At 38.2% G+C, this 19188-nt stretch overlaps 1 protein-coding gene across 36 annotated transcripts in view; it reads left to right on the forward strand.

The window, feature by feature from the left end:
- The window catches only part of TENM3 (teneurin transmembrane protein 3), a 1291791-nt gene that overhangs the window by 1169689 nt on the left and 102914 nt on the right, over positions 1 to 19188 (forward strand). For all 36 annotated transcript variants that reach the window (XM_077177351.1, XM_077177368.1, XM_077177366.1 and 33 more), the window contains one exon: positions 5839 to 6077. In XM_077177351.1, the coding sequence (XP_077033466.1) occupies positions 5839 to 6077 (239 nt within the window). The remainder of the gene's footprint in view (positions 1 to 5838; positions 6078 to 19188) is intronic.

The following is a 19188-nucleotide window of genomic DNA, read 5'->3' on the forward strand; positions in this document are numbered from 1 at the left end:
AATTACATTAGGAATGTTAAAATTATGCAATAACTTTTCCAGTTGAGACCAGTCTATTTAAGAAGTAATGTGTAATATTCCTTTTTTTGCTTGGTGATAGTTTATTTATATAATATCTCAGCTTCTGGCAATCTGGAGTCCAGGGCTTTCCAGATGTGTTTATATAATATTGCATTCATTGATGCATAGTATCCATTTTCTTCTAAACTGCGGTCAAAAGTTCTTGTCATAGATCCTTTCATGAAGAAAGTTACTCTAAATCACATTTCTGTTGCTGGACACCTGGCTTCTTATATCAAAATACTTGGGCTTCTGGGCTGAGTCTTGCTGTCCTTGAATATTTTGATAGTCTATCTCCATTTCTATAAAGACACAGTTTCAGTTAACTTAATCTTTCTGCCAAACTCATGGACAGTTTTTATCACTTTTTTACCCCTTCTGTTTTTCTATTTACTGAGTTTAGTAGAGTTTTATTTTCCACAGAGGAAGTGGCAGCACAAAAAAAATCTGATTTGCTCTGAGCCTTCTCTCCTCACCAGTATGAGAAGGGAGAAACCATCTGCATGTCAGCCAGTGCACATCAGCACTTGGTGCTCAAAGAGTACTGAGTAAAATTAAAAACATTATTACTTTACTTTTATTCACATGCTTCTGTTTTCTGAGCTGACACCTTTGAGGTTTTTGATGCTGTATTTCCATCTTTTATTGTAAGGACAAAAGCTTAAGTAAAATGCCTACCATTTGTGAAATAAGGGTACTTCCCAGCCATCTTTGCATCCAAAGATTAGTTTATGATATAACTTTGTGTTTTGTAGTTTAGATTTGTTAGGTACTGAATACTTCCCACTTAAAATGTTAAGATTAGCTGACTTTTTAATAGCAACATCTGTTGAATAAGTTGGCAGAAATATATATTGAAGAAATGTAAAAGTGGAATATTATTTGCTTTAAAAGTTGAATTATTTAATAATACAGAACTGGCTTGTCTTGTAAAATATTAGCATGATTCACTGGAGTTTTGTACTCCGTAGCTTAATAAAATATTTAAAGTGCTGCTTACGTGAAGATGTAGCAAGTGCATGTTATGTGATCAATTTTGAAGGGAAGATAGGCTATTGCAGATGCTATAAGCTCCCTATGAGATGAAATATAGTGTAATTTCCTGTAAGTCAGTGCCTGGTCAAGTAGTGCAAACAGTTTAGGCTTTAGAAATTAGCTATTTGAGCTCCATAGTTTGAAAAGACAAGGTAGATAGAAATATAGATAATTTAAATCATTTGTGGATGGATTATATTTCAAGAGCATAAGAATTTCAGCATTATCTGGAAGCAGCCTGGATTTGTTGTCAGATGCCATATCCTTCCAAGAGTCTCATAGGAACAGTTTGGCATGGCTCAGTGAGGCAGACAAGATGTGCAAGTCTGATAGCATTACACTTTAAATACTTATCACTCGGAGTTAATGTAGCAGGAGAGTCTCTGACAACTTTGTTAGTAACTCCATTCATTAGAAATAGAGATATCCAAACAAATTTTCTTAACCCACATGAAGATGCCAGACTGACTTTTCTGTCATTATTTTTCCCTCAGCGTTCAGCCAGACGGTGCAACCACTCTGGCATTGTATTCATGGGATTCAAAGCAAAGGAGAATAGCTTAAAGTGAGGAGCTGTGCTGTGTGCTGCCTAAGACAACACATTCCTGAATTCCCACTGCTGAATTCCCACAGCACGCTCCTGGAGTAACTGGCTGATCATGCCATGGACATGTGCACTCTTCAGGGGTAGAAAAGTGGCTGAATGGCCAGGTCCAGAGGGTGGTGAGTGCAGTTCCATCCATCTGGTGGCCAGTCACAAGTGGTGTTCCCAATGGCTCAGTGTTGGGAACAGTCCTGTTTAATTTCCCAGTATCACAGAGGAAGCTGTGTTGGAAGGGACCCACCAAGATCTTAGAGTTCAACTCCCAGCCCTGCACAGGACCATCCCCAAGAGTCATGCCATGTATCCAAAAATGTTGTCCAAACACTTACTGGACTCTCTCAGGTTTGGTGCTGTGACTTCTTCCCTGGGGAGCCTGTTCCTGTGTCCAACCACCCTCTGGGTGAAGAACCTTTTTCTAATATCCAACCTAAACCTCCCCCCCTGACACAGCTTCAGGCCATTCCCTTGGCTCCCGTCACTGGTCACCACAGAGATGAGATCAGTGCCTGCCCCTCCACTTCACAAGGAAATTGTAGACTGCAATGAGGTCTCCCCTCAGTCTCCCCTTTTCCAGACTGAACAGACCAAGTGACCTCAGCTGCTCCTCATATGGCTTCCCCTCCAAGCCCTTCACCATCCTCATGGCCCTTCTTTGGACACTCTCTAATAACTTTTTAACCTTCTTACGTCGTGGTGTCCAAAACTGCACACAATATTCGAGGGCAGGCCCGAGCAGAGCAGGATAATCACCTCCCTTGCCCAGCTGATGATGCTTTGTCTGTTATCAACAATCTTTATCAATGATTTATTAATGGAGAGATTAAGTGCTCCCTCAGCAAGTTCAGACACACCAGGCTGGATGGGACTGTTGATCTGCTGGAGTGTAGAAGGTTCCACAGAAGGATCTGGACAGGCTGGATCGATGGAGCAAGGCCTGCTGTGAAAGGTTAAATAAGGCCAAGTGCTGGGTCCTGCACTTGGGTCACAAAAACCTCCTGCAGTGCTACCAGCTGGGGGAAGAGTGGCTGGAAAGCTGTCTTGCAGAAAAGCCCTGGAAGTGCTGGTTGACTGCCAGCTGAACATGATCCAGCAGTGTGCCCAGGTGGCCAAGAAGGCCAGGTGGCTTCCTGGCCTGTCTCAAAAACAGTGTGGCAGCAGGATCAGGAGAGGCTCTTCCCTCTGTACTTGGCACTGATGAGGCCACACCTCAAGTGCTGTGTGCAGTTCTGGGTCCCTGGTTCAGGAAGGACATGGAGGTCCTGGAGCAGGTCCAGAGAAGGGCAGGGAAGCTGCTGAAGGGTCTGGAGCACCAGCCTTATGAGGAGCGGCTGAGGGAGCAGGGGTTGTTTAGCCTGGAGAAAAGCAGGCTGGGGGGGGCAGGGGGGGGAATGTTTACCACTCTCTGTAACCACCTGAAAGGAGATTGTAGCCAGGTGGGGGTTTTTCTTCTCACAAGTAACAAGCCATAGGACAAGAAGAAATGGCTTCAAGTTGCACTAGGGGAGGTTTAGTTTGGATATTAGGAAAAGCTTCTTCTTTGAAAGGGTTGTCACGCATCAGAACAATCTGCCCAGGGAAGTGGTTGAGCCATAATCCCTGCAGGTATTTAAAAAATGTGTTGATATGGCATTTGGGGACATGGTTTAGAGGTGGACTTGGCAGTGCTGAGTTAACAGTTGGACTCAATGATCTTAAGGGTCATTTCCAACCTACATTTTTATAAGATTCACATATAAAAGTTACAATTTTCTTTCATTACCTTGATGCCTGAGGTGGACTGTCAGAGTTATGACAGTTCACACCATTGCTGTCATCTCTAGAGTTTATCTATAGGATTAACTCCTCAAAGACTTTGAGAATATGGATTACAATCTCTAGAAGTCTATGGTCTACAAAAGCCAGCATCAATTCTCACTTTCTCAGAGAAAATAAAAAAGGAAAATATCAGTGGCAGACTGTTTTGTTACTCTATTTTCTTAAAACTTAAAGTATATTAGAGTTCTAGTGAAGTGCTCATATAATGCCAGTTCCCATTTTTAGTCTGTTGAGCGTTACAGCAGAAGAAGGAGAGTGTGAAAATTGCAGGGTGGTCAGGCAGCTTCTTATTTTTAACAGGAAGCTCCTATATAGGAGTATCTATTGTATGGCTTTCCTTCTGTCCCCCAAAACAATACACATTGCACATGGAAAGGGAAACAGCTACCCTTGCATTTGTTGTTTTTTTTTTTAAATCTATTTGTGAAATATACCTGGACATAGCATTTACCATATGTAGCCAGAAAGGAAAGAGCAATAAAGGTCAAGTGGATAAGACACTTATCAGGACTTAATGAATTTACATGATTCTCTGAATCTGTACAATCCAAGTAATGCTGTTGTAAATATTTTTACATAGGGCTAGTTATTATTTTGGTCTTTGCTACATTGAAAAATGTCACAGGTTTTAATGAAGTACCTTCTTAGACAGGATTTAAGCTACCAGAACTTTGTCTTTTGAGATTGTTGATTATACTCTGAGCTCAGAAGCTAAAAAAAATTGGGGCGTGCTGTTGTGCATATCTAGTGCATAAGCTTCTGTTGTTGCCATCAAATTGAATATTGTTCAGAATGAAGTAACCTATATAAAATATTTCATGGAATCATTTTTGTAATGCAAATATTTTCAAGTAGAGGGCCTATGCCAAGATGTTGTAATTCGTCCGTTAACCTCCCATAGCAAAATCACCTGTAAACAACAAATCTTGTTTATCAACTGCTGGTATTTTTCTCAGGCTGCAGTGGGGCAAACTAATTTCTAGCGTCTGTAACAGTGTAAATTGGTCCATTACTATGCAAGAATCTGAGCATGTGTCCCAGAGAATCAAAGTCCCATCAGCTAAGAAGCAGCTCAGTGCCACGTGGTGTAACTAGAAGGGCTTTTCCCTTGCACAGCTGGCTCAGTTAGTGCTGGGTCCTCTGAGCAGTGCTGTATAAGTGACAGGCAGGAGGCAAATACAGCATGCACTTACCTTCAGGAGGACCTGGGTATCAGCAATTCATGAGTGTCTCTTAGCTATGACAAAACCCAAACCCCTTTCTGGTTCTATTTAGCTGTGTGTTGGTAAGTTCAAAGTCTCCACAGAATGCTTTCTTACCATTTTTACATATAATGTATTCATTTTGCTGGGCTTACTTAGGTAAGGGCAAGCCATATGCTACAGGGTTGCCAACATAACAACTTGGTGGGAAAGCTCTGGTGCAAAGACCTTTCTTTGAATGAGGTTTTGTTGTTCATAGAGTTGTGCATGAGCATCTGGAGAAAAACTCCAGGTAGAATGTGCCATGTTTAGAGACTTTCAAAGTAATTTTGATTGCATGAACTGAAATTAAAGGATTCTACCATATAGAAGCTCAGGGAGTAGTATTTCCTTTGGAAATTTTAATTGAAAAAATAAACTGGTAACTCACGGAGTGCTTAACTTTGACTTTGCTTTTCACATCTGTTTGCTGGGTTTTGGTCTTCTTGAACACTTAGTAGATATATTTCTTTAGACTATTTCTGCTAGGCTGTAACTAGCTCCTTCTATCCATAATCAGATTTTTTTATGGTAGGAATATGTGCAAGTAGATGTGAACTAGTAAACTGAATACTTAGGACAGACCCAAAAAAAATTTTAACTGACTATTTTTGAAGAAGTTGCCAGAAATTTGTAACTCAGAGATTGCTGTTTTCTTTGTACTTAGGAAAGCTGTGATAAGTAGTGTGGACTGCAGTCACATTGCTCATTATTGACTTTTTAATGGAGTTCCCTGTAGTCTGTTGCAGAAGCCAACACAAATAAACAGCAGCAGAAAGCCTGTCCCTACTTGTTGGATAAACTATGAGAGACTTCCTCCCTGCTACACTGTATTTTGGGTAGTTCTGTTTCCTGTCTGGATGCCAGTGTATTATGAATGTTTGGGGGGCATTGGTCTTCACTTAAAGGAAAAGTGTCTTTTTACATGTAAGTGTCATGACGAGTTATTGCTTCTATGACCCTTTGTAGATTGGATGTTGTTAGCTATTTGAAAAATGGGTAACATCAAACAAAAGAGTTATGATTGCCTGTGCTCCAGCTTGATTTATTTTTATACTTTACCATATGCTCTTTCTTTCACAGGCATTTCCTATTCAAAACAGGAACAGGGACCACACCGCTGTTCAGCACTGCCACGCCTGGGTACACAATGGCATCAGGCTCTGTTTATTCCCCTCCTACTCGGCCACTACCTAGGAACACCCTGTCCAGAAGTGCTTTTAAATTCAAGAAGTCTTCGAAGTACTGTAGCTGGAAATGTACTGCACTCTGTGCTGTAGGGGTCTCAGTGCTGCTGGCAATACTGCTGTCCTACTTTATAGGTGAGTCCCATTTTTTATAATTGTTACTATGAGCAGTGGTGTCTGATGGATTGTACATGGACTGTGACATACTAACCTTTATCTACCCAAGTCTTTGGTAACACCAAAAGCCACAAGGATTTAATGAAAAGTCACAATTGTTTTGAGAGAGTAGAAAATTTGAATATTTTGCAAGCATCCTGTAGCTTGATGGTCAATGAATTAACTTCAAAGAAGTATTTGAACTACAATTAAATTATATGGGGTTTTATACTTATAAAAGTATATGTAAAATATAGGCTGTAAAAATTCCATGATGTGAATATAACTTTCAGCATATCTTTGGAACTCTTTTCCTCTCATTTTGCTGAAATATTGCTAATACAATCTTTAGGAATGCTAACTATCACCTATTTCATCATTACATCCATGTATGTTTGTGTATAGAGCTGGAGCAAAAGTCTAATACAGATGTTTGATTGTGAAATAGGGAAAATAATTGTCCAAAAGACAATATGCAGTGAAGATTTAGACTTCCTCCTCTCTTGTGGGTTGTTTATTTTTAATTAATGTCACTTTTTGCTATTTGTTTGTTAAATTCTGTTTTCCAAATTTTATTTTGGAAGATTGCCTTCATTTCTTCTTAATTATTTTCATAAATGTTCACTATAAATAGTATGTAATTTGAGTTTTAGGCAGTTAGTAGGAGCAATGGTTGGCTATGAGAAAATGTCCAAATGTCCTTGACTTTAATAAGGGAACAGAACAGGATCATTTTGCACTCATAACTTCCTTTGCATCTTTGTCCAGATTACAGATTTTTTAATCTCTTCAGACCATAAATGGTCTTCAAAGACTTTGTTTTAACTGACTTGTTAATTAGAAGTTTAGGTCATCACAGTTACGGAAATATAATGATCTGGTTTTTGTTACTGGTTGGACACAATTTTAGCGTCTTGAGGACTGGGGCAAAGAAAACAGAAAGAAGAGAGTCAATCTCTCTTTCCTTCCCTCTTTTTAAAATCAGTGGTAATTTATAATAGAGCCTAGAAGGCCTTAAGATCCTTAAATCTTCATGTCGTTGTTCAAACAACCTTGTTGCATTTCAATGCAAGACACAGCATAAGCTCCATAGAGCCTTTGAAGTAGTTCTTACTGAGTTGAATCTCCTGTGAACAATGCAAGAAACTGGGTTGCTGAGTAGCTGAAGAAATTCCCCTCTGACCCAGCAAAGCTGAGCCCCTGAGCACCCTTTCCACCTCAGCTGCCAGCCCCAAAGACCAAAAGATGTATATGCAAATGTAGGGCTTGCCACTGCTCTTCAGCATCCTTCAGTCATTGGATTTGTGGTTATTTGGTGTGAATGTGCAAGGAGTTTAAAGGTGTGGTTTGGAGTTAAGTTTTGACACAGAATCTTTTTTTAAGTAGGATTGAAATAATCCCATTTATAAAACACATTAATTGTGCTCAGTGTCTGTAATATTGCCTCATAAATCATCAGAAGTAAACATCTGCTGCCAAATAAATGGAGAAATATGCAAGAAAGAATTCAGCATGAAGTATCACTTTCAGAAGCCGGGAAAAAACAGCCATACATACATATAGTAAAACACTGGAGACTGATTGTGAGCTGAGCTCTACACTTTGCCAGCCCCAAAGAGCCAGATTACTTATGAATCTGAGGGGCATGGGAAGATAGCTGTACTGGATTATTTCTCCCACAGGCACACTAAGAAATACAAGCATGTCTAATGTGCCTCTATTCCTGTATTCGGGAAAGAGGACGGAGCTTTCCAGTGAGCAAGGGCTGAAAGCTCCACACATCATTTATTCACATACCCTGTAAAGAAAAGATAGCTGTACAGCATTTCATTTCGTGGGTGCACGCCAGCTCACATCCTAGCTGAAATAATGCACAACAGCCTTGCTCTGCCCACAGTCAATAAGGAGCTCAGTGCCTACTGGTGATGTTACACGTATTTCAGCTAACTCAGCAATCTAAATGTAAAATTCAGCACTCAGAGATGCTCTCTAGAGAACTTTGTGTCCATAAAATGATGAATGGATTGCACTCATTCATATATGTGGTTTTCCCATCTCTGCAGATGTAATATCAGAAATATTCCCCGTTTAATAGGCCAGCCAAGTATAAATGAGTAGAAATCATTAATGTAAGATGGAAGCACTCCTTCATCTTAGTTTACTGTTTCATAGAATGGTTTGGGTTGGAACATATATTTAAGATCATTTCGTTTCAAACCCCCTGCCACGGACAGGGACATGTTGTGCTAGATCAGCTAGATCAGGTTGCTCAAAGCACCATCCAGCCTGACCTTGAATACATCCAGGGATGGGGCATCCACAGCTTCTCTGGGCAACCTGTTGCATTGTCTGACCACCTCACAGCAAAGAATTTTTTCTTAATATCTAATCTAAACCTGTCCAATTTCAGTGAAAGCCATTCCTCTTTCTCCTGTCTTTGTGAGAAGTCCCTCTCAGGTCCCTTTCAGGTCCTCTTTGGGTAATAGAAGGCTGCTGTAAGGTCTCCCCAGAGCCTTCTCTTCTTCAGGCTGAACAACCCTCCTCCCTTTTAGGAGTCTATGAAACATGTCTTCAGAGGAGACATGTTTCATAACATGGGTATGAAAGGGAAATGACTGAGTAGGAAATTGGTTGTAATATTAAGAGAAGGGAGGGATTGCAGTGTTCTATGACCCCTAGTACCCTGTGATATGCCTCCAATACAGTGGTCTGGCATCTCTGCTGAAGTTTACAGCAGCTGAAGTGGCATGTTATATTTGTATAGCCAGTTTGAGACATGTCTTGTACTTCACAGAGATATGTTGCCACAAGTGTGAAAATGCTACCACCTTGTAGTATTTGCATGAAAGAATGAATTCAATATGAAGTATCACTGTCAAGAGCTGGGAAATTACCTGTTTTGCGGCATGATTGCAGCAGAATATGCCAGTACACGTTGATAAGGTGTGGCTGATGTCTGTGGTGTGCCTGTGGCAGCTGCAGACAGAAGGACTAATAGACCACTCTTGCAGTGAGTGGTGGTGTAACCCAGCCCTTCTCAGAACTGCAGAGATGAAGGTGTCATGCCCAGGCTTATTTTAGTCACAGTGAATATGGGGTAGAGAAAGTGACTTGAGATCTTGCTGCCTCTGCTCAGGCGACATAAGGCAGAAGAGACAGTTTGCTAGACTTCATGTCTGCCTTTGCAGAACTGCTCAGTCAATTACTGCTCCGTCAATTAGCCCAGCCAGAGGAAGGAGCTGCATCAAGAGTCTGGTATGTCTTGCACTTCTTCCATCACTCTGACAGGAAAGATTCCTACGTTTACAAAGTCTGCAAAGATGAGGTGAGAGCAGAGAGTGTCAGCATGGGTAGAGACCAGAGCAGACACTACTCTCTAAAGCCACTTAATGCAGTCTTGGGGATCACAAGGAATTGAAAATGTTATTTCAGTCTAAAGGAAAGTCTTCCCATGAACTCTTGCATTTCTAGCCCACATGGTCTCTCTCAACCATTCTGCAATGTACCAAATATTTAAACATACAATTCCTGTCAATTAGACCTGCTAAGAGAAAGTAGAAGGGAGTTGTGGAAAATGTTGGTCCTTTGCTTAGAGGCTTCATCTATTGAATGGTTGATAAAGAAGTAAAGCAACAGAAACACACAAGTGCTGAACCAAAAGATGGTGTATTAACATATAGAAGATAGGAATTAAAAATAGCTCTAGTTTAAAGTCAGGGATTCAAGGAAAAGCTCCCTGAAATAATGGATTACAAAATGGGGAGTAAAGAATTTAAACTGCCTTATTTTGGGATCAAGTTTGCACTGGAATTTCTTTAAGCTGCTCATTTGCTTAACTTCTGTCTGTAATCAGATTTGCAAACAAGGAAAAAAGCAACCTTTTTTTTCCAACATTAAGATTTTAGATTCTTCTTCCCCTGTTTGGAGGACTGGGAAGAGAAGTATTAAATATAAGCCATTAAAGAGTAAGAATAATGAAATTGCATTTGTTTGACCTCTTTCTATATAGTCATTAACAGCTTTAACCAGCTTGGTACAGAGAGTCCGTGTGAAACCAGAAACAGAGGTCAGTTTTACTATGTGGAGACAACACAGGACTTTGTTTCCTTTGTTTCCCTGTGGCTTACTGCCTCCTTGAGCATCCATCATTTGCAGTGAATGAATGAATAAAAGGAAAGTTCTGAAGGAAAGTTCTGAAGAGCACCTCCTAGGCCAAAAATAAGCACCAGGTCAAAGTTTCATATGTAACCACCATCCTTCAATTCCACAGTTTGGGATTTTCCCTGTCCGCTTAGGTTTTACTAAGGAAAGGAGCTTAGTTGTTCTTGGATGTGATTTTTCCTAACAGAAAAATCCACTGTGTAATTATAGGGAACTAACCAGTCAGAAGGAGTTGTTTCCAATATGTTGTTACATATCACAGGCTCTGACCAGCTGTATTAACAAACTATTTGTACTGTACTAATTATTTCTGCTGTAGTGTGGATTCAGCAATTAATGGATGAAATTAATGAGAATTTGGGGACCTCAGAACCCCTCTTTCTTCCCCAAGAGTCACTCTAGCAATTGATTCTCCGTTGCCAATGGCACTGTCTTGACATTTTGTAAATCAATATAAGAAATTACTGCCATTTTCACTGTACATGGAAATGAAGGGGGGAGCAATTCAGTTCCTCAGTCAGTGCTGGAACTGCACAATACCAGATTCATTCTACTAAGCATGAAGAGCTGTACACTGAAAAATTGCAGGCATCTGTCATGAATTTTGTCTTATGTCTGCTAAATAAGTTTCCATGAACATAAAACATCATTTGAATGCACAGAAAGGATGTGAGCTATTTAGTCAGGCCTTTCCTGTCCTGACTGCTTCACAGCAACCTGTCATACTTTCAAGTCATTGAGCACTTCACTCTTTGTGTAACTTGGGATTGATCATTTTGTTAGCCTTATCTCAGCAGTCAGTGGTCAGAACAAGAATATACACCAGTCAGCTATTCATTGTGATAAAGCAAGTATTTACATGTTGGTGATAACAGAAGGGCATCTCTTCTGTTGGAAGAAAAGAAAACCAAAATCAAACAAAAAGTAATTTCATTTCATTTAAAAGGCCACATGATTATTTTTGTCACTATTGCCTTCATCACTTCATCACTTTCTATCGGTACTTTCTTCCTGCTTAAGCAAATCCAATTTGGACAGAAAAGAAAACTAATATTTAGACTTAACAGATGAAATATCTTATGGGAAATCATGTATTTTAGTTGGTATTTCATTCTATGGGAATGGGAAACAGCAGAAAACCTTGGGTTCTGCTATGACATAGACAACCATATGATCATGATGAAAGTTTCAAATGAAATGGGAATGGAAAAAATACCAGACTAGAAAGCTATGTTTGATAATTACAGATAATTAGTATTTTCTACACTGCATAAAAATAGCTACATCGTGCTTGTTTTGCAATTATTATAATAAGCACTCATGTTTTTTGTCTGTCTAAATATGTTACTGTTTTATCATCATCCCAAATATTAAAAATAAGCTGAACATTATGTGCCAGTATATTTCAAATAATGGACAACTGTCTTCAGAGTTATCTCAAAAACTTCCTGAAAATAAGAACAGAGCAGCTTAAGAGGTTTTTAGGTAGGAAGAGAAAGAAGTGTCCAGGAATAATAGCAATCAAGTTTCATTATTAGAGGAGACTGACGCACCAGGAGGATGTAAAGTGTGAATGATAGTGTGTGACTATCTGAGGTGAGTTTTAAGTAATTGTTAAAAATTATTTAATTGTCTGTTTGTGTAGACTAGGGCTAACATCCTGTGTCTTCAGTGCTATTTCTGAGTTTGTTGGTGATGGTTCTCCCATATTAGTCAGGATTTAGTGTGACAGCTGCAGGCACTCACAGATCTTCCCAGATTGTGGAGGACCAGCTGCCCTTCCTGTTGGGTTCTGTAGCAGAAGTCATAGTAGGGCAGAACCACTCTCCATAACTAATTGATTTACAACCATGACAATTACAGAAATGAATTTTGTGACTAAATCAATGACTAAATATACCTAAGAATCTATTTTACTTTATCAGTAAAGAATAATATAATATTTCTTTTTTGATTGCAATGCCAAGTTAACATTATTCTGCTGTTTGTAAAGCCCAGTTACTCCCAGGAATTAGGAAAACAACTTAATTAATAGTGCCATTTAAATTGAATTTTTATTGCAATACCCAGCATAGGTATTGTAATGAACAGGCATGAAGGAGAATATGGTTTAATTGCCATTAATCACCTTACCTTTCATTATGCCTTTATAGAAACTGTTTTTCTTTTTGACATACATTTAATTTTGAGTGTTGTAATGCTATTGTCACTGAGAGTTTCATCAACAACTTTTGGCTTTCTTCCTTCTCTTCCCATTTCTGTCTGCTTCACTCAGTTTTGCTGGGACCTTAGCTATGTCTGGAGCTTCACCGAGGTGTGTGGGTTGAAAATATGTTCCCTGTCTACAGATATGTGGCAGATTTTTACAGTTAGCTAGGTTTATGCTCTCAGCCAATTTGTTTTTCCAACAAAATAAAGCCATGAGGTAAACAAATATATTTATATATCTGATTCTTAAAAATAAAAAAAAATTGGTTTTCCTTTTGATCTGCTGTAATCATTTGAAGGAAGTGCTTTGAGATTTTACAGTTGACCAAATCTACCTATCACAATCTATTCAAATTACCATGCAAAAATCTACAGCAGGGAAACTTCTCTTATGTAACCTTTCTGAGAAAGCATGCCAGCTATCCAAGCACAGCTCTTTAGCATTGTCTGATTGCACCGCTTAGCAGAACCACATTGATGTTCTCATGCTCTTGCTCACTCTGTGCTCACTTTATCTGGATTTGTGAAGACAGCCAGTGTCTCCAGCACTGTAGAAAGTACATCACTTGTTGCAAAGTGTAGACTGATTACTCATTTTAACAATCCATGGGGCTTTTAGGGAAGGTTTCATGTGTCTCTGGTGCATTTGGAGGCAGCAGCAATGTTCATTGGTCATCTTTTGTTCAAAATTATAGCTTGGTGGGATTTGGAAGTGGCAGCCTGTCAAATTAAGAACCTTTGGATTAGGTACATAATGATGTCTCTCTTCTGTCCAGAATGGATGTTTCCAGATCTGTCTTAGCTGTGAGTGTCAGGGGCAGCCAGAAGCTGGCTCCTTCTGATGGCAGTACCGTGTGGAGGGCTCTGCCTTCCCAGCACGTGTGCCTGACAAAATCTGCATGCCTTTTGTTGTAGACATCAGTGCCACATGCTGCTCTCTCCTGCTTCAACTGGGCCTTCAGTGTGAGGTCAGCTACCCAGCACAATAGTTTAGCAGCTAGAAAACCTCCTCTTGAAATTGCTAAAGGTGAACGGACCTTAGGATAGTCCCTGATGTCTGAAGTACCAACCTCCAGCTTCCATTTCAGGACTTAAAAATATTTAAAGATAAAATTACAAAAGCCAGATAATTGATAAATGTAGCCCTTGGCTTACTCATAACTAATAATTAATACTGGTTCAGGCAACTCTTTTCACTCACTCCTGACATGTGCTTGGTAAAGGGCAGTATTCAGATACAAACGGGACTTTCCACATTGTTTTTTTTTGCTTTAGAATGAGGCTTAATATTACAGCAAGTACTTCCTTGACTTTGTGCCTTACAGAGGTTTTCAGCTCTGTCTAACATGTGATCAAATTATTTTTCTTGGTATGCCAAAGCTATGAATTTTAGGTATCTGTATGAGCTTCATATAATGTTTGCAGCATCGGTGATGAGCTCATTTGGCTTCCTTAGAGTGGAAATATTTTGTAAATAATAATGTAATTTCTTATGTTCACCGCATTCTTTCTTTCAAGACTGGGAGGCAGAGATAGAATGACTAGTCCAAAAATGAAGTTGTTGTTCTTTACCACCTTATTGGGCTGAAAGTGTTTTTAACATCTTTTTTGAAATAGTACAAAATCCAAACATGTTGAACATCTGTCGTGAAGCATAAACATGAAATATACTTTCTTGCCTCTTGCAAGAATACTCTTGTGGATAATGCCTTTGGCTGATTTTTTAAAGCCAAGATCTCATTGCTGTGTTCCAGATTAAGTGCAAAGCATAATATTACTGCTTCAGGAGTGCAGGGAATACGTACTTGGTTGGTGTTGTGGATGTCACTTGCTATTATTGTTCGTGGCACTGAGAATAAAACGTTCATTGAGAAAGATAATCCTCACACGAAAGAATGTAGGAACATGTAATTGACAATCAGGAGGTTAAAAGAGACTTGACAAGATTTCAAGGGATTTAAAAAGTTAATCTGTCAAGGCACACCTCTGCTCCAAAGGCTTGTATTCTAATTAAGATTTATCACAAGCTTTTTGGCAATGGTCCTGTCACCCTTGCACTTTTACCCAGTGGAGAAAATTGAAGCTCAGTAATTCCAGCAATATAAGAGGTGTAGTAATAATCTGCAAGATGACATGATGATGACATGTCATTGCCTGTAAGTCCCACACATCATATTGTGAAGCCCTATGATATTTTCTCCAAGTCTGGATGCTGCTTTCAGGAAAACTGAAGTCTCTTGCAAGCAAGTTTTGTAGAGAAGTGTGTCCTTCTGCACTTCTCCTGTAGTCTTGTGACAGACTCCCTAATATTAGCAATTTTTCAGACTAATGTGATATTCAGTTAAAATGCACTGGCTTTTGATAAAGAGCAAGCTTAGAGTAGTTTAAGAGGTATTCTTTGTATTTTATCAGTCCAGGTAAACATGTAGTTCATTTTAGTAGTAGGCAAATGTGTGTAATACTTCAAATTAATGCTTACGTTTAAGAGATTTTGCAAAGCAGATATTTGCTTGGGTGATTACTTGACTTGTTGTGGACATAGGATTAATCTTCTCTTCTTTGCTGGTAGTTTCAATTAATTTATAACTCATGCCTGTGAAGAAAGAAGCTAGCTCTTAGACGTGCTATCTGCTGTGATATTTGAATTACAATACATGTGTTCAAGCTGGTCATTTTGTGTATAAATTGCATCTTTTCTGTAAACTGCAATATTTTCTTGGTTTTTTTTTTTTTTGAAAAGAACTGCTTGTTCTCTTTTTGAATGCTTTAAAAAAGTCATGTCCGATGAGATTTTGGTAAACCTCTCCATACACAAGCACTGTAGAATGAAAAGGTTGAGTCCATGTGTCCAACCTTGCTTCGAGCAATACCATTTGATAATACATTTATGGCTGAGATCACAAGAACACATGGGTTTTATATGGGTCTAATTACCCCACTGCAGGGATTAATTATGGATGAAAGTTAGATGTCCTCTGAAGTAGACAGGAAATTGATGCCATTTCAGACAACTCCATTCACAAAAAAAATACCCCAAGCCCACTGTCCCTTAGGAATTGTCACCTTTAGCAGCATTTGTAGTTTTATAATCCAGTAAAAAGAAATGTGCTACAACTGTTTAGATGACATGGACATTTGCATTTCAGAAGCTTATTTTTCCTCAATAATAAAACCAATAAAACAAAACCAGAGGGGTTTTGGCAATATTTGATAAAATAGGATCACACAAATGCATGTCTTTTACTTTTTCTACAGAAGCAGTAAGGTGGGGGGTTAGGTATATAAATGAATATCACTTATTTGGAAAATTACTTAGTTCCAGAAACCTTCAAGTATAGAAGTAGGAATGTTTCTTGTAGTTTTTTTTTTTTTTTAATACTTCTAAGTTACCCTTATTATGGTGTAGGAAAAATAGTATTTTTGTTTCAATAATACTTGTTGAAAACTAAAGCAATATCCAGCTGCATAGAGTTAGCCTACTGCTAACCACTGATTGCCTGAGGTGTAACACAGTAACTGGGTACTATAAATTTATCTTTAAATTTATCTTTTTTGTGGAATGTCCAGGCTTATCTGTTGTTTTACCTTCTCTTTCATCTTTGAAAAGCCAAGTCTCACAGCCCTTTTTATTCAGGCAATTTTGCTCGACAGTGAGTCCTCATTTGACTCACTCCAAATCTTTTCACACTGCTGAATAAAAGTTACTTATGTTTTCAAATGATTTCCCGGGTTTTTAATTATTTCTCCAGCAACTTCTTTCCTGCCTCCTGTTAGTACTCTCAAGTAGAGGTAATGAAATTGAGGTATCCACATTTGAAAAGGAGAGAGGCAATCCTTCCTGTTATTTCAATTCAGCTGTAGCCAAAATTAGAGGACAATTTTAAAACACATCCTTTTTACTGATCTAATGTCACACATTAAAAGGAGTAGTTGGTTTTCTCTATCAATTTTATAAATGACCATGACTTTAGAGCTAAGACTGGCTATTCTTAATATCACCTGTAAGATTTTACTGTGCAGTGTTGTGGCTAATTTACCTTTAAAGGGAAACAAAAATCAATGTGATGCTGTAATCCTAACTTGCGTTTTCCAAGGCTTAGATAATTGATACAAACTACAAAGTAGTTTACAAACTGACTTGCAAGCAATTCACTAGCTTTGCAAACAATTAACAATAAGTTTGTCTTTATGTCACAGTTTCCTTTCATAAATCATGTATGGTCAATTGTTTTTTCTGTTGATAGTATTTTTCCTGTACCTACAATATAACTTTGCTTACAGGAATAGTTTCATAAAAAACACATTTCAGCTTAGTGGAAGAACATGGTGTGTTATTCCAATGCACATAAAACATATTAATGATGATGTAATAAAGGATGCCCTATTTAAAAGCCAATCCCTAGAGTAGTGGTGATGTTTCAATGAGAGGATGACTGCAATCCCTGAGCTGTTGTAAGCCCTGGGGTTTTGAACCGAAGGTTTGCATAAGATTATTTGTTTATGCAGATAGCTAATGGTTTACAAGTTTGCACTGGAGGTGTTGGAGCAAGGTAGAGTTGGCCTCCTTGAAGGTGAACTCAGCATGTCCATTCTGTTTTTTGATATGGATTGAAGAGGAAATTCTGTGAGCTTGCAAGTTGATTTGCATGTAGTGGTTGGCTTATGCATCTACATAATTGCACTGTTCAGGTAGGTGAGTGATAATTACCATGGAGAGGTCTAAATCACCGTGAAGAAGTTTTGTAAAGATGTTATAGGTTATTTTCTTTTGGCCTCAATCATGTACCTTTGATCTACAAGTGGACTGCTGTAATTGTGATATCATGAAGCCTGAAAAACAGCAAAGGATTAGAAAACCTATATATTGACTTGCACGTTCAATCAACTTGCATATGATCTCAGCAGGAAATTCAAAACAAAAGCTAATTTATGGAAAAATATGGAGTTCTAATCACAGTTTAGCTCCATGGGGTTCCAAATAACATACTACAATCTCTACATGCAGATGCTTTCATCTTACATTTCAGATTTGGTGACATTCCAAAAGTTCTTATCAAGCCTTATTATCATCTTTTATTAAAGCTTATTACATTTATCCTTATTGCATGTTTGCTGTAATATTCTGTCATTCTTAATATGGAATAAAAAAAAGCTTTGATCTTTTTTAGCCAGTCATGAGATGGAAATATGCAACACAAGTGTTTCACCATATAGTATAAACTCCCAGCTCAGTATGTCCTTTGAACATTGCATTAATTGGCCCCTGTTTCTTTTTCCTTTGGTTTATGAATCTTTTCATCAGACTGCATTTCTTTGTGCCATCAGCATGCAAATAGGCTATGCAGATCATATAGTGCCACTTAATTATATCCCTCAAGAGGTTTGTGGTGATTTTGTTGGGTTTGGGTTTGGGGTGGTTGGTTTCTCTGTAATAAATAAGGCTTTTGAACTGTAAGAATGGTTGGATCACTTCGTCAATGCTCTTACCTAAGAAAGGTGTTTCCAATTAATTATAGACATTACATTGTCATTGCTCTTCTTGACACTGTGGGGGTGTGATCTAAAGGACAAAGCAAGACCTCTGGTGGAATTGTGAAAAAAAATTGAAATAGGTAAAAAAACCATGAGCTTCAGCTTTTTTCTAAAAAACAAGTTTAAGGAAGAAAAAGAGTTACAAAATGAGAAGCAATAAAATAAAGAAATCACTGAAGGAATACAGAAAAGTTATTAGCCTGTAATCATAATCTGGCCTTGACATGTGTAAATCAGAGAAATTTTCTTCTCCCCCACCATATTTAAAATAATTGATCATGACTATTAGATAGAAACCCAAAATTTATGGGGTGCTTTTCCTGCCCTTGTATGAACAAAGAGTCCACAATCCAATATGCACTTCCCATAATTTCTGTACTTGTAATGATTTTTTACCATCTTTTTAGACTGAACAGCATTAGCTGGAAGAAAAAAAAATATGTTGAGTAGAAAGCCCATGATAATACTAAAGACTATTTAGGTATAGTAGAGACTGTTACAAAATGGAGTAGGTTTGCTGTTTGTCAGAATAAATGGGCATATCTGAAACAGGACATAATAGATTTTCTTATTTAAATAAGGGGCGGCTGAAAGATTATCTTTGTTTCTGTTTTAAGAAATCTGGATTCTCCCTTAAGCTTTGAATGTGCCTTGTATAATGCAGTTGACAGAATCAGACCATTGTTACATAAAAGTCCCTGGCTTGACAACTGAAATGAGACATCTAGCCATACAAGTTTTCAGAGCAATAAATGTTCTATCTTGGGGTAAATATAGTAAAAATATTTACACCAAGACTACCACACATCTTTCGTAACAGTTCAAATGCAACAATACTTTTGAAGTTCATCTTTGATTAGCAGTCAAAGAGAGTTTGACTGCTAACCAGTCAAAGTTGATCCACAGCAGATAGCTGATATATCTTTGTTGCTATATTTTTTCTAGGCAATTTTTAAAATGTTTTTCAAATTCATTGCTAAAAGAGATTCCAGGAGAAAATGAGGAATAAACTAGACAGGTTGGATTTTTTTTTTTTGCAGGTGAAACAGTAAAATCAATGGACCTATTCAACTGTTCAGGATAAAAGGGAAAATACTAGTTTTTCAGTTACTGTATTGGTCTTGATAGGTATTACTAGGTTTTTCACATAGCACTCTACTAAAATGTTTTACATTCAGTGTATTCATGT

Source organism: Agelaius phoeniceus, chromosome 4, assembly GCF_051311805.1.
Source record: "Agelaius phoeniceus isolate bAgePho1 chromosome 4, bAgePho1.hap1, whole genome shotgun sequence".
In the NCBI taxonomy this organism is placed as follows: Eukaryota; Metazoa; Chordata; class Aves; order Passeriformes; family Icteridae; genus Agelaius; species Agelaius phoeniceus.